Source organism: Raphanus sativus, chromosome 1 (genome assembly GCF_000801105.2).
Source record: "Raphanus sativus cultivar WK10039 chromosome 1, ASM80110v3, whole genome shotgun sequence".
Taxonomy (NCBI): domain Eukaryota; kingdom Viridiplantae; phylum Streptophyta; class Magnoliopsida; order Brassicales; family Brassicaceae; genus Raphanus; species Raphanus sativus.
In genome coordinates this window covers 9,497,566-9,510,909 of record NC_079511.1, presented here as the reverse complement: position 1 = coordinate 9,510,909, position 13,344 = coordinate 9,497,566, and the positions used below count along the sequence as shown (strand labels likewise).

The following is a 13,344-nucleotide window of genomic DNA, read 5'->3' as shown; positions in this document are numbered from 1 at the left end:
TTGGTTTACGTTCACGTGAGTGGGATGACACATGGCAGAGTTAGCCGACAGTGGCTTTCAATGTCGGGTGGGTGGTTCCATCGACCCATTCTGTGACCAAACATTAACTTCTCTATTCATTCACCACCTCTATATTACTTCAGACGACACGCAAAAAATAAAAAACGAAGAAAACACCCATAAGTTCCGTGATCGATGATGTATGGGATTCGTGAAGTATAATACGTGTATACCATGAATGTGATCAATATTTGTTATTAAAACCATTCTATTAATACACGTTATGATCAAATTCAACTGAGGTTTGAAAAAAAATGATGAATGTAATAATTCATTGAATATACATGCTAACGAACAAAAAATGACACGTTATAAAGTGTTAAATAATTCATCTTTTGAAGAAAACAAAAACATGTCTAAGAATTAAATTGAATAAAAAAGGAATTGCAGTTAAAGAAGATTTGTCGCGAAGCTGCATTGGTCAAAGACTCAAAATGGGATTAAATTAACGGTAAGAGGACCATGAGGTACGTGATAATGTATATGAAGCTTACTAGTATAACTTCTTTGTCAAAAAAAAAAAGCTTACTAGTATAACTTCACTTATTGAGGTCAAAAACCAAAAAAGGAAACAATGTGACCCATTTATTTGCTAATTATTTATCTATAATTCAATCTTTGAATCGTCAAAATCCACCAAAAAAAAAGAATCAAACAATAGACCAAGAATGAATCGTTGACGACAACGAAGAAATACAGGAGCGAATCATATAAAACAAAAAAGGAATAGATACAAATTTTATTTATGAAAATCATATGTTTTACTTTATATTGTCCACTCATTTACATGGCACTACGTTCTATAAAAGTAACCGATAACGGTGGAACAAGAACATGCCGTATTTAATACGTAGATTTCTTCTCTGCTGGTCGGTTTGTTATATACACGTGGTAATAGTAATGAGTTTTCATCTGTTTTCTTGCTAGACAATTATCAAGTGTTTTTTTGGGTAAAATTTACAAGAAGTGAATGCATATTTTATCTCAAAAACACACAAATTTACATTAAAAAAAAAATCTACTCCATCATTTTAGAGTTTAATATATTTGTTGGATGGAAATATCTGAAATTAAACTCCTTGACTAAACAAGAAAGGAGATAAAGGAAAATACTTAAAAGCTAGCGAGAATGAAGACCAAAAAAATATAATTAATGTCGAAAATGAAGACCAAAAAATATAATGAATGTATTTATTTATTATCCAAATGAAATTTCTAAAATGTCTGCTCCTCCTCCTCCATTCTTCTCCTCACTCTTCTCTTTTCTCAGAGGCTGCTAAACCAAATTCAAAGCCAGACACAAAGACAGAGAGAGAAGAGTTTCTCTTCGTGTGCATCCAATAATCATTCTGTGTCTCCAGGGATAACAACGTAGTCACCTGAAATTCAGAAAACCCATTTTTCATAGAACTGAGAAAAAGAAGCGTCCAAGAGAGATAGATATGACGGAAAACGACGTCGTCACAGCAGGAGGAGGTTGTACTGTTGTGGTTGGCGTGAAGTTCGATACGTCGTCGAGCAGTGAGCTGCTTGATTGGGCTTTGGTTAAGGTAGCTGAACCGGGCGATACCGTCATCGCTTTCCACATTCTCACCAATGGTACTCTCTTTTATTTTCTTAATATTAAAATTATTCACTCTCTGAAATTTTTGGATTTTAAATTGCAGAGATCACCGATCAAGCAGGCAACAACTCTTCGCTTCTCTCCCTTGTTAAAACTCTCGACTCTGTTCGTGAACTCTACGAAGGTCTCTGCAAATTGAAACAGGTAATAAACAATAATATAACAAACACAAAAGCTTCCTTCATGAGTCATCATCAGTTTCTAAAGAGAGAGATTCCTTTTTTTTTTAAATAGGTTGAGTTGAAGCTGAAACTATGCCGAGGCTCTTCTTCTACTCGAAAGGTTCTTGTTAAAGAAGCGAAACTGTGTAATGCATCCAAAGTTGTGGTTGGAGTTTCCAAAAGATGTCACACGATTCATTCTTCTGTCTCTGTGGCTAAGTACTTAGCCAGGAAACTGTCAAAAGACTGTTGGGTCATGGCTGTTGACAACGGTAAAGTCATGTTTCAGAAAGATGGTTCTCCATCAACCATTCATCATTCCAAAGGTTTGGTCTTTTTTTCTTTTTTAATCTTTTGAGTAGTTTTGCATGTGTGTGTGTGTGTGTTAAGTGTTTGAAACTCTTCTTTTCTTGGACTCTGTGTTTATTATAGGGAAAGGTAATGCTCGTAGGAACACATTGTCTAGCTTCTTTCAGATGCCTACCACACTGCAAAAGAATACAAAAGTAGTTAACAATCCTGAGGAAGAAGAAACAGAGGAGGATCGTTCCAATGAAGACAGTCTACGGCCACCACAGGCTTTGTTGTCTTCCTGCCTTGGGAATCGCTCTGTTTGTGGGAATGTATCTGGATCATCTAGTTATTATGGTGATGGTGATCAAGATGATAACGCTGATGATGATCTCGACAAGTCAATGGCCTCTGAGCCCCCCGCAAAAGCTCCAGAGGATTTGACCAGATTCGTCAATCTGCTGGTAAAGGAATTGCCTGAGTTTAGACCAGGCTGGCCTTTGCTTTGTCGTGTACCTTCTTCTTCAGATGTGTTGTGTAATAATGTTCCGAGAAGTTGTTCCTACAGAAAAATACCAGTTGCTCAGTGGGTGCTGAAGCTTCCTTCTAGGGCCAACTCTGCTGTTGGGAGTTCAGACGCTAAGCGGATTGGTTTTGATTTTTCTGAATCTGAAGTTGATAATAATAAGTTGTCTAGCTTGAACGCTGATAGCCGAGCAGTTGTTCCTGATGGTAATGACTCTATGATCTTAAAATGTTCTCCAAGAAGATGTCCAGAGGAATTAGAGGGACTTCATGAGAGGTTCTCCACATCTTCTTGCCAGTCCTTTAAGTACAATGAACTTGTGTCAGTGACATCAAATTTTTGTCCTGGTTTGTTTATCTTCTCTCACCTTAGCTACAAAAAAATTTATATAAACCATTGCTTTTGTCTTCTGACTAAGGAAAGCAAGGTCATTTTTTTCAGATAATTTCATCGGAAAAGGAGGAAGCAGCAAGGTGTATAGAGGTTCTCTGACCAATGGAAGAGAGGTTGCAGTGAAAAAAATTCTCAAGCAAAACAAAGGCGTCTTGAAAGATTTTGTGGCAGAGATTGACATCATTACAACCTTAGACCATAAGAACGTTATTTCCCTCTTAGGTTACTGCTTTGAAAACAATAATTTATTACTCGTGTACAATTATCTCTCAAGAGGAAGCCTTGAAGAGAATCTTCACGGTAAGACTCTCTCTGACCTCTTTTAGCCACTTGAAGATTTTCTTAAATGTTTGTGGTTCTAACATTGCATTGGTTTTGAAATTAGGCAACAAGAAAGATTCAGTAGCGTTTGGTTGGAACGAGAGATATAAGGTGGCTGTGGGAATAGCTGAGGCGTTGGACTATCTGCATAGCAGTGCTCCAGAATCCGTCATTCACAGAGATGTTAAGTCATCAAACATATTGTTGTCTGATGATTTTGAGCCACAAGTAAGTTTCTTTTTAGTTTTTTTTTTCCAGTATTCATAGAAAAAGTGAGATGTTAAAAAAAAGGAGATCTTGTTAACAGCTTTCTGATTTTGGGCTTGCAAAGTGGGCGTCAGTATCTACAACGCAGACAATATGCTCCGATGTCTCAGGCACCTTTGGGTGAGGCAAAAAAAAAAAACAATAAACAAATTCTGTTTAATTAGAGATGACAATTTTGAAACTGTTATGTGTTTCTTGGTGCAGGTACTTAGCTCCAGAGTACTTTATGGATGGTAAGATGAACAACAAGATAGATGTCTATGCATATGGTGTTGTGCTCCTCGAGCTTCTTTCTGGAAGAAAGCCTATTAATAGCGAATCTCCAAAGGCTCGAGAGAGTCTTGTTATGTGGGTATGTGGATACTCCTATAGCTTCTTTCTGTAGCTTTCTCTGCTGTTGCTAATTAACAGACATGCATCTACACTTGCAGGCGAAACCAATTCTGGATGATAGAGATTATCCTCAGTTACTGGACCCGAGTTTGCTAGATGACAACGATGGTGACCAGATGGAGAGGATGGCTTTAGCTGCCACTCTTTGCATAAGACATAATCCTCAATCTAGGCCAGAGATGGGAACGGTGAGTCAATCTCTTTATCCTCTTACCTCATTGACAGTCTCATCATCTTGATCTTGGCTCTACGTTTTGTACAAGCGTATAACGGTGGTTGTGAAAATGCAGGTCTTAGATCTTCTTAAAGGTGACATGGAGATGCTAAAGTGGGCAAAGGAAGAAACTAGCAACGGTTTAGAGGATTCAAAGCTGCTCAAAGACGAGAAACTGCATAGGTCAAATCTACTACAGTCACATCTAAACCTAGCGTTCCTTGACATGGAAGACGACGCTCACTCCATGGTAAGCATGGAGCAAGGCATCTCCGTGGAGGATTATCTTAAAGGCAGGGAAAGCCGCTCATCAAGCTTCAACTGAGCATTGTTCCATTGTCAACAACAACAAAGCACAACTTCAAAACTTTTCAAGCTGAGACAAGTCAAGACTCTCTCTTGTACGTGACTCACAAGGTACCTGTGTCAATGTATATTATATTATGAAAGAAAAAGTGCTTCTTTTCATTTGGATAGGGTGGTGGATGTGTTGTGGGTTCTATTACCCCTCCTCCCTGCCTTGGTTTAGAGTTATAAATGCAGCTTTTAAGAGTTATGGGGTCTGTTTTACAACTTTTGCATTTGTTGGGGGCAAAACAGAAATGCAATATGTGCATTCCTTGATCCTAATGGATCAAAGTGAATTTTCTTTGTCATGTATTTGCTCATACCTGTCACTATCTAACATTATCTTGTTGAAATGCATTGTTTCATTCATAGTGCCTATCACAATCTTAAAGATTATCTTATCTTTATCTTAACCCAAGTCTGAAAGATAAAACCATGTGTGACTCTGAGTCAATCAAGTATAGATAATAACACCAACTATCTTCGGCCCAAAACAAATGTAGTCTAAGGCCCAATAAGATAGAAAAGGAATTGTAACTGCCACGATTCGTGGAAAAAAAAATCGTCTTGTCATATTAGTCTATAGCCGGCGTTATCGTGATTTGCTTGCGTTCGCGATTTTCAGCAGAAAGCAAAAGAAGAAAAGACGACGACGCTATTTTAAAAAGATCTGCAATTTTTTTTTGTCTCGCGCAAAATCAGCGATGGATTCATCTTCTCATTACAATCCGAGTTACGGCCAATGGAATTCTCCTTACTCTCCTCATCCTCATCCCCCTCCTCCTCCTCCACTCCTTCCTCCGCCGCCTCCTCGCCAATCTTATCCCGATAGCCCTAATTTCTACGTTCCATCGACTCATAACGGCGGGCAGCGTCACGATTACCATCACTACTCTCATCGCCAAGATCTTCCTCCCAATCCGGCGGTTGATTATCCGTCTTCCTACTATCCGCCACCGCCTCAGCAACAACAACAACAGCATCATCCGCCGCCGCCGCCGCCTCAGCAACAGCATCAACCATACATCCCTCAGCAAGTTAGCTACGAGTCTCAAAGGGTTTCGCAGCCGTCGTCGTCGTCGACTATCCTCCCATTCACGGAAACTCGAGATGTCTCTCAGTCTGCTTGGGTTGGTGGTTACAAGGATAAACGAGTTGATTCGTGGACAGATTCTGGTAGAAGCCGATTGGATCCGAGTCCAAGACGTGACTATCAGTATGACTACGGCCGCTCGGTTAGGGATCCGAGTCCAAGACGTGGTTTAGATGGTAGTTCTACTAGGTCTAGAGATGAGTTTCGTAGTAATACTGGATATGTGAGAAAAGAATCTAGGGTAGAAGGGAGTTATCAAGACCGTGGTCAGTTGAAAGCAGAGTCCGATAGGTGTTTTAGGGGTCTAGATGAAGGTAATAGGAGTCTAGCTTCGCGTGTTGGTTACGGTAGTGATCGGTATGGTGTTACGGTGAGTCGTGATGTGGGTAGGTCATCTGCTGCAAGTCATGAAGGGACTAGAAACCAGAGGTTGGATGAAGGGAGGATTCTCTATCCCCGGAAAAAGGATGAGTACTATCAATCCGAGGTTGAACAGTATTTTGACCGTGGAAGGGGAGAGGAGAGCAGTGAATCGAATCGAACACCCAGGAAACCAATGCAGAAGAAGAGTGCTCTGCTTAGGCTTGAAACTCCAAGAAACCATCAGAAGGGTAGAGAGAATGGTCGGAATCATAGTAACTATAATGGGAAAAGGTTTAACTCCAACTCGTTTAGGGGTAAAGAACATTTGGGTCGTTCTGATCGTGGATTGGTGGAGAGGCAAAGAGAGAGAACTCCAGTCGATCTTGATGTTTCATTTGAATCGAATCTTCTGGTAGCTAAGCCTATAGCATCACCTGCCAGTGCAGGCATCCACCCAAGCCGGTCTGTGACACCTCGGTCTATTAAAGCTAGAAGAGCATTGGTGCCTGATAAAAGTGAGAACCCTTCTGTAACTGAAGGAAATGGAAAGAGAACACTATTTTCAGATGAGGCGTCGGTTTCTGAAGGCTCCAGACCATCGAAAAGGCAAAATATTTCATTTGTAATTGAAAAGAAACCTGATAATCACTCAACTCACTCTTCCAGCGATGCTGAGGGTATGAACAACGTCAGCTTTGTTGATGGTATCGTTCAGGATTGTAAAGTTAAAATCACTGATAGAGGTCCTGAAGCTTTAACTCGTGATAGTGAAGCAAAAATTCGTAGTACTGTAGATGCTGCAGAAAAGATCTCTAGTTTTTGTGAGGCTTTGAAAGAGACCAATGATGACTCTAATGTCGAACATGATAGCAATATGGGGGCTTGCTCCACTCAAAAAGATGTTATTGATGGAGACAAAAGTATGTTGAAGTCTCAAGATGTGCTGGACAGAACTGGTTGTAATGCTGGTGAAGCTCTTCCGCTGAAGGTCATGGAGATGGAAGACATTGTGAAGGCGAGTACCAATAGGTCTCCTACACAATTACTTCTACCATTGTCAACAGCCGCTGATATCTCTGAGTATTCTGAAGCAGTAATTCATTTTGTTCGTAAGTCCATGTGTAGTGTTGAATCACATCCTTGCGAAGATGTGGATATGGATTGTTCACCATCAAGGAATGCACCAATGGAGGAGGTAAATACAGGGTTTGAAGAAAGGACATTCATTGGCTCATCAGTTGGATCTTTAAGCTATGTGGATAAAGATTTGGAGAAGTCATCTCGAGACGCATCCATCTATTTTAATAGTGAAAACCCTGGTGATCAGGCGACGGCGAAGTTAGATATTGGTGGTATTGAGGATGGCAGCGATGGGATTAATAAGAATGTAGATTCCTTGTCTCCTGAAAATGACTGCCGTAGGGGTCTAGTTTCCTCTGAAATTCCTAGTGTTTCTACAGAGCTTGCTAATGCAAATAATAGTATTTCAGGGGATCTTGCTAAAGCTCACAGTTCTACCATTGGTCCATGTGCCAATACCATAGTCGACTCACCTGATATGAGTGAAAGTAAAAATCTTACTCATTGTGAAAACACGGTCAACCCATCAGTTGAGAATGGTAGCAGAAAAGAATCCATGGAAACTACGCCTCTCAGTAGTATTGCAGAAACGGCTGATAATCTGAACAGCGATGACGGTAAAGAAGCCTGGGTAAAAGGTATTTCTTCATCTCTTTGGAAGGTCGATGTAAAGGGATCATTAACTGCGTTGCCTGAGGAGAGTACTGATGGCTATTCACGTATTGATGAATCAGATTTAGCTATGTCAGTGAGTATGGAAAATGTAAGTGCCGAGAGACTTCCGCCTGATGAAGGCCTTGGTTTAGCATCTCATCATCCTGCAGAAAATCCTTCTGTTGATCAGTTAGGTGGTTCAAATATTAGAAGATTGAAAGCTTGTTTACCGGTGCCAAATGTTTCTCCAAACAAAGATACCACTGATGGTTCAAGCGAGGGGCTTGTTCAGCTAGACGTTAGCCAAAATGATTCTACTTTTTGTGGTAATTTACCTAGCTCGCCTGCATTGGTAATTGAAACAAACCCTGCAGTTGGAATTAATGGCATGTCTGCTAATGAAACTGTTACTAGTGTTGAATCTGGTTCGCACGAAAGTCAACCATGTTCAACTGTAGGCAAGTTCTTGCCTGAAGATCGTCGTGGATGTGGATCATCTGGTGCATTTGGTTCTGTCGGGATTCTCGCTGTGAAGAAAAATCTGGAAGAGGATCCTTCAAGGGTTAGTGCTTGCTTAGTATCAGATAATTCTGTTAGTCAATGTCATGTTTCTCCCTTGATGGCAATGAATGAGCAGATACAAAACAAAGAATCTATTCAAACTAACTACAGTGAATCTCAAGGTGGCATCATGCATGAGGAAAATTATTTTGCTGAGAACATTGCTATAGATACTAAAGAAGGGAAAACAAACCCTTCTGGTGGAACTTCGAATTGCAGAGCTCCGGGAACTGATATTGTTGCTGTAACTGGGGATTCAATGTTTTCATGTAATTCTTTATCCAGCTCACCGGGGCAGAGCTTGGGGCAGATACCGAGTGAAATTCATGTTGCTGCTACAGTTGATGAAACTTACAAAGATAAACAGGAAGCCAAGCATTCTGGTGGTACCAGTGAGTACAGAACTCAAGGAGCTGATATTGTTTCTTTTAGTGGGGATTCAGTTCAGTTTGATTCTCCATCCCACTCTCCAAAGCTGTACAGACAGATACAGAGTGAAACTCATGTTGCTTCGATGGTTGATGACTCTAACAACTATAAAGAGAAAGCAAAGCCATCCGATGGAACCACCAAGTACAGAACTCCGGAAGCTGATGAAACATCTGATGTTGGCGGTCAAAAGAACTGCTCACGGAACAGTATCAAAACTGAAATATTTGATGGTGAAGCATTGTCAGCTGATGGAAAAGTTTCTGGAACTGAAATTCTTGGTGATTCAGATGTTCATCTGTCAAGATCGCACTCACATGCAGATGTTAAATTTGCATTGACCCGTGTTAACGGTCATGTAAAATCTGTGCCAGATCGGGATCCCCAAAATAAGACATCTTTGAGCTCTAGGTATGAATTAGAAAAGAGGAAAAAGAAATCCAGTTACTCTACTCAGAAAAGTTATCCCCATTCCCTGCCTTTTGTGTCTGACACTAAGAAAAATGCTAACCCTCCCAATAAGCATCACACTTGGCATCGAAAGCCCAGTCCTGCTGCCTCTTCTTTTGTTGCCGCCAAGCCTTTGGCGTCTACTTTGTCTACACAACAGAAGTTTCCCATAGTGACTGCCCAATCTAGTAATAGTTATGTACGTAAAGGGAATAGCCTTCTTCGAAAACCCCCGTCTCCTGGTGTTACCCTTGGACTTCCTTTATCTGCTATCCAGTTAAACCGTATAGAAAACAAAAGCACAGGATCTGCCAGTAGGGTTGATGTAGGTAATGCTTCTTTTCTTGTTAAAGCAGGAGTACTACCCACTCTTGAGAAGCAGTCAAAGCCTCCCTCAGACAGCAGCACCTCCAAAGTATCAAATGCCATTGTTGCTCCTTCAGGAAAATGTGCGTTATCTTACAGCATGGATCACCTCACCACTGGTTTACCTGAGTCTATCATGGATTCTGCTACATCTGGAGAAGCTACTGTTTCGCATTCTGGTGGAGATACATCCAAGACATCTGACACACCGATTCAGACAGATTATGCCTCAGATTGCCAGCAAAAGAAAATTCCTCCTAAATTGGATTCTTCAGATTTGAAGAGAACGGTATATGTCAAAAGGAAGGCAAATCAGTTGGTTGCAGCTTCAGATATTCATGGTACAAGTAGGAGCCAGATTCCTACCTCTGATGCCTACTTCAAGCGAAGTAAAAATCAGCTAGTAAGGACTTCCGAAAGCCGTGTCAATCACTCACCTGATGATCCATTAGTATCACGAGCATCTGATACCACGGTTTCGGAAAGACCATCTACCTCAGCATTCTCCGACTCTGGTATGTAAAGAAATAAATATCTGTTAGTATCTATCAGGACTGTTTTCAAATTGATTCTGATACGCATGTTTCTTTAGGAGATCTTCAACAGTGGATGGTTTATTCCTGGAAAAGTAATAATTGGTAGATTTGCCGTATTTCTTTTCTTTTTCCAGGAATAAACAATCCATGGTCTAGGATTTCTTACAGAAACAGGCGTATCAGATTCCGTTTTTCATATATCGTGCATATGTTTTTGCGGTTTTGCACCCATAACTAGCTGCGAGAATTGAAGTAACTGGTCCTCTCTTTTCTTATTTGCAGCTGTCACGAGACCATATAAGCGGTCAAAATTTTCTCTGGTTTGGACGCAAAATGATCCACAGTCAGGGTTGCACTCAAGTCACATGCGCTATCGGAGGATCTTGCCACAACTTGTTCCTTGGAAAAGAGTGACATACTGGAGAAGATTAATGAATTCAGTCTCCGCTTTGCGAAATGGTTCCTTTTCCAACATCAGGTATCTAGAATCTAATGTACTCATGTTCCTTGAGCTGCAATGCTTTTTCTTTTGGTTTGCAAACTTGATGACAGGGCGTTCTAATCTTCAGCCAAAAGGTGTCAACGATGAGGAAGAGACATACTGTGTACACAAGATCAACTAACGGGTATTCACTTAGAAAATCAAAGGTCTTAAGTATTGGTGGGTCGCATTTAAAATGGTCCAAGTCCATTGAGAGAGACTCGAGAAAAGCTAATGAGGTTAGTTTCTTCACTGAAGTGTCTTTGGCCTGTCTGTGGAAGAATCATTTCTTCAGCACAATCGAAAGTCTTGTACACAATTTTCTTTTTCCTCTGTTTGTACAGGAAGCCACTTTGGCTGTGGCTGCATTTTCAAAGAAAGAAAATGAAAAGCATTCTGGACAAAGTAGTACTAGGAAGACGAGCAGAAACCATCTGGCACGTAAGTTGGTTCACGATAAATAGTATAGCCAGTTATTGGGACGAATTATTCTATAATTTTGGAGGCCTCCTGACCAGTTCGTAACTTCGTATAAAGCTTCGCCTCCATTTATCTTGGGTTTATTTTCTTTCTGTTTCTTGAGTTTCTATTTCAGCAAATCTTAAGTTTTTTTTCTTATCGACTTCTGTTCTTCAGGGGAGCGCATTTTCAGGTTTGGTTCCCTTCGCTATAAAATGGACTCTTCAAGGCGAACTCTTCAGAGAATATCTGGTAGGATATCCTAAAGTTAAAAAAAACACTCTTAAACACTATAGTTTGATATTATAGATGAGCATTGAAGATATCAAAATAGAATTTAGAGAAACAAGAATATGGGCTCTGTGTGATTAGAAAACAGAAACCTCGAGTAGGGACAAGAGTCAGCGATAGTGATCTGTTATCTGGAGCTTCTTATTCTGTAGTATATGGATGATCCGATCATACACACACATGTATTAGCTTTTAATCACTCCATCTAGGTGGTTTGATGAGTCTCAACCAAGTTTTGATCGGAGGAACTCTCTAGGCTTGGAACTGTTAGTTTTTCATTAGTTGCACAAGAGTCTTGAACTCATGTATCTATCTGCTGAGCTAAGAAATGATTCTTTGTTAGATGAAGATTCACCGTGCTCTGGACCTACTGAAAATGGGAAAGGCGCAAAAAGACCGTTCATCCCAAAGAGATTGGTGATAGGCTATGAAGAGTATGTGATTCTTGATTCAAATATATCCAATTTTACTCAATTGTCTGGAGCCTCAATCTTAGTTTAATTTTGCAGATATGTTCGTGTGGGAAACGGTAACCAGCTTGTCAGAGATCCAAAGAAACGAACCCGCGCGTTAGCAAATGAGAAGGTCAGATGGAGCCTGCACAATGTCCGGTTGCGGCTGGCTAAGAAGAAGAAGAAGTACTGCCAGTTCTTCACAAGATTCGGGAAATGCAACAAAGATGACGGAAAATGTCCCTATGTTCACGACCCCTCGAAAGTTGCAGTTTGCACCAAATTTTTGAATGGATTGTGTGCGAATGAAAATTGCAAATTGACTCACAAGGTTGTTCTGCTAAGTCATTGCTGCAGTTTTTTTCTCCACAGAAACCTCTAACTGCTTGACTTATTTCTTCCGCAGGTCATTCCCGAAAGAATGCCTGATTGTTCTTATTTTCTGCAAGGTAAGAATTTCCAACTGTACTATGATCCCATTGCAGGTACGCACAATACTAATACATATAACGCAGGCCTATGCAACAATGAGGCGTGTCCATATAGGCATGTGCATGTCAACCCGAGTGCTGCTATATGTGATGGGTTTTTGAAGGGATACTGTTCAGACGGAGACGAGGTACGGATTCAACTTAGTATACATTGCACGGTTTGCAATTGGCTCATCTATTTGCTTGTTCACATATATTTTTCACGTCTTTAAGCACTACTAGTGCCTCATTTTGCCATCTTGTTCCGATATAATTCTTTCGAGAGGTTTAAATAGCATATTAAGTTGATGAATACCGCAAGGACTATAAGGGAAAGAGAGATCCTTCCCTCGATTTATTATGTCACATATTTTTCTCATCCCTTTAATTCCCTCTCAAACACTTGATGAAGTTAAGATTTGCGAATTGTTGTCTGTACATAATGGTAACAGTGTCGGAAGAAGCATTCCTACACCTGCCCAGATTTCGAAGCCACTGGATCATGCTCTCAAGGATCGAAATGCAAGCTCCACCACCCAAAGAACCAAGGCAAAGGAAGAAAGAGGAAAAGACCTAGCGAGCCATCGGAGAAAAATGCCCGTGGGCGTTACTTTGGCTCACTTCAGAAACTCTTTTCCGAGTCTGAGCCAATGGTAGTGGAAAGACGTCCTGCTGAGAGTGAGCATTTTGGAACAGAAGGCCTCGAGTTTATATCCCTTGGCGCTACCGAGTATGAAGCCGGTGATAACACTGATCAAGCCACCGAGCAATCTATCTCCAGTGAGAGTGAAGAACGTGCTTCGATATACGATCTAATCAGACCAGTAGCTTTGATGCGGTAAGAAACAGGTATCAGTTTTTTGTTTGGTCGGAACACAAAGGTAAGCTTTCGTTGTTTGAAAGACAAACTACAGTCTTCTGATACTTTTTGTTTGTATTTTAGTTAGGTAGCTTTTTGTTCTTTTCTAGATATACTATACTTTATACGGAGAAGAATTGTATATATATTTCTGTAACTGATCCAAAAATTGGAATACATTTGTTTTCGGTGTTCTCTCTTC

At 40.4% G+C, this 13,344-nt stretch overlaps 2 protein-coding genes across 3 annotated transcripts; both read left to right on the top strand.

The window, feature by feature from the left end:
* The first annotated feature begins 1,266 nt into the window (after nt 1–1,266).
* LOC108860554 (protein kinase STUNTED) lies at nt 1,267–4,974 on the top strand. Its single transcript, XM_018634454.2, has 10 exons — nt 1,267–1,659; nt 1,728–1,828; nt 1,919–2,171; nt 2,278–3,009; nt 3,104–3,355; nt 3,441–3,604; nt 3,684–3,763; nt 3,848–3,995; nt 4,075–4,224; nt 4,327–4,974. The coding sequence occupies exons 1-10, from the start codon at nt 1,503–1,505 to the stop codon at nt 4,573–4,575; spliced, it is 2,286 nt and encodes a 761-aa protein (XP_018489956.2). The 5' UTR covers nt 1,267–1,502; the 3' UTR covers nt 4,576–4,974.
* Nucleotides 4,975–5,177: 203 nt separating this feature from the next.
* Nucleotides 5,178–13,339, top strand: LOC108862912 (uncharacterized protein At1g21580). Of its 2 annotated transcripts, XM_018637189.2 has the most exons (10): nt 5,178–10,109; nt 10,413–10,608; nt 10,700–10,850; nt 10,956–11,052; nt 11,248–11,322; nt 11,705–11,795; nt 11,871–12,144; nt 12,220–12,262; nt 12,329–12,432; nt 12,736–13,339. In XM_018637189.2, exons 1-10 carry the CDS (start codon nt 5,303–5,305, stop codon nt 13,123–13,125), a joined length of 6,228 nt encoding a protein of 2,075 aa, XP_018492691.1. In that variant the 5' UTR covers nt 5,178–5,302; the 3' UTR covers nt 13,126–13,339. The 2 variants fall into 2 exon arrangements, with proteins under 2 accessions (XP_018492691.1, XP_018492700.1); XM_018637198.2 differs by lacking the exons at nt 10,956–11,052; nt 11,248–11,322; nt 11,705–11,795; ... (2 more) ...; nt 12,329–12,432; nt 12,736–13,339 and having other exon boundaries at nt 10,683–10,826.
* The last annotated feature ends 5 nt before the right edge of the window (nt 13,340–13,344 follow it).

Excerpts from the sequence above, each read along its gene's own strand:
- LOC108862912 (XM_018637189.2), top strand. The coding sequence starts at position 5,303 with ATGGATTCATCTTCTCATTACAATCCGAGTTACGGCCAATGGAATTCT. Across the intron at positions 10,110-10,412 it reads CTCAGCATTCTCCGACTCTG|CTGTCACGAGACCATATAAG; the intron begins GTATGTAAAGAA and ends TCTTATTTGCAG. Across the intron at positions 11,323-11,704 it reads AACTCTTCAGAGAATATCTG|ATGAAGATTCACCGTGCTCT; the intron begins GTAGGATATCCT and ends ATTCTTTGTTAG.
- LOC108860554 (XM_018634454.2), top strand. The coding sequence starts at position 1,503 with ATGACGGAAAACGACGTCGTCACAGCAGGAGGAGGTTGTACTGTTGTG. Across the intron at positions 1,660-1,727 it reads TTTCCACATTCTCACCAATG|AGATCACCGATCAAGCAGGC; the intron begins GTACTCTCTTTT and ends TTTAAATTGCAG. Across the intron at positions 4,225-4,326 it reads CTAGGCCAGAGATGGGAACG|GTCTTAGATCTTCTTAAAGG; the intron begins GTGAGTCAATCT and ends GTGAAAATGCAG.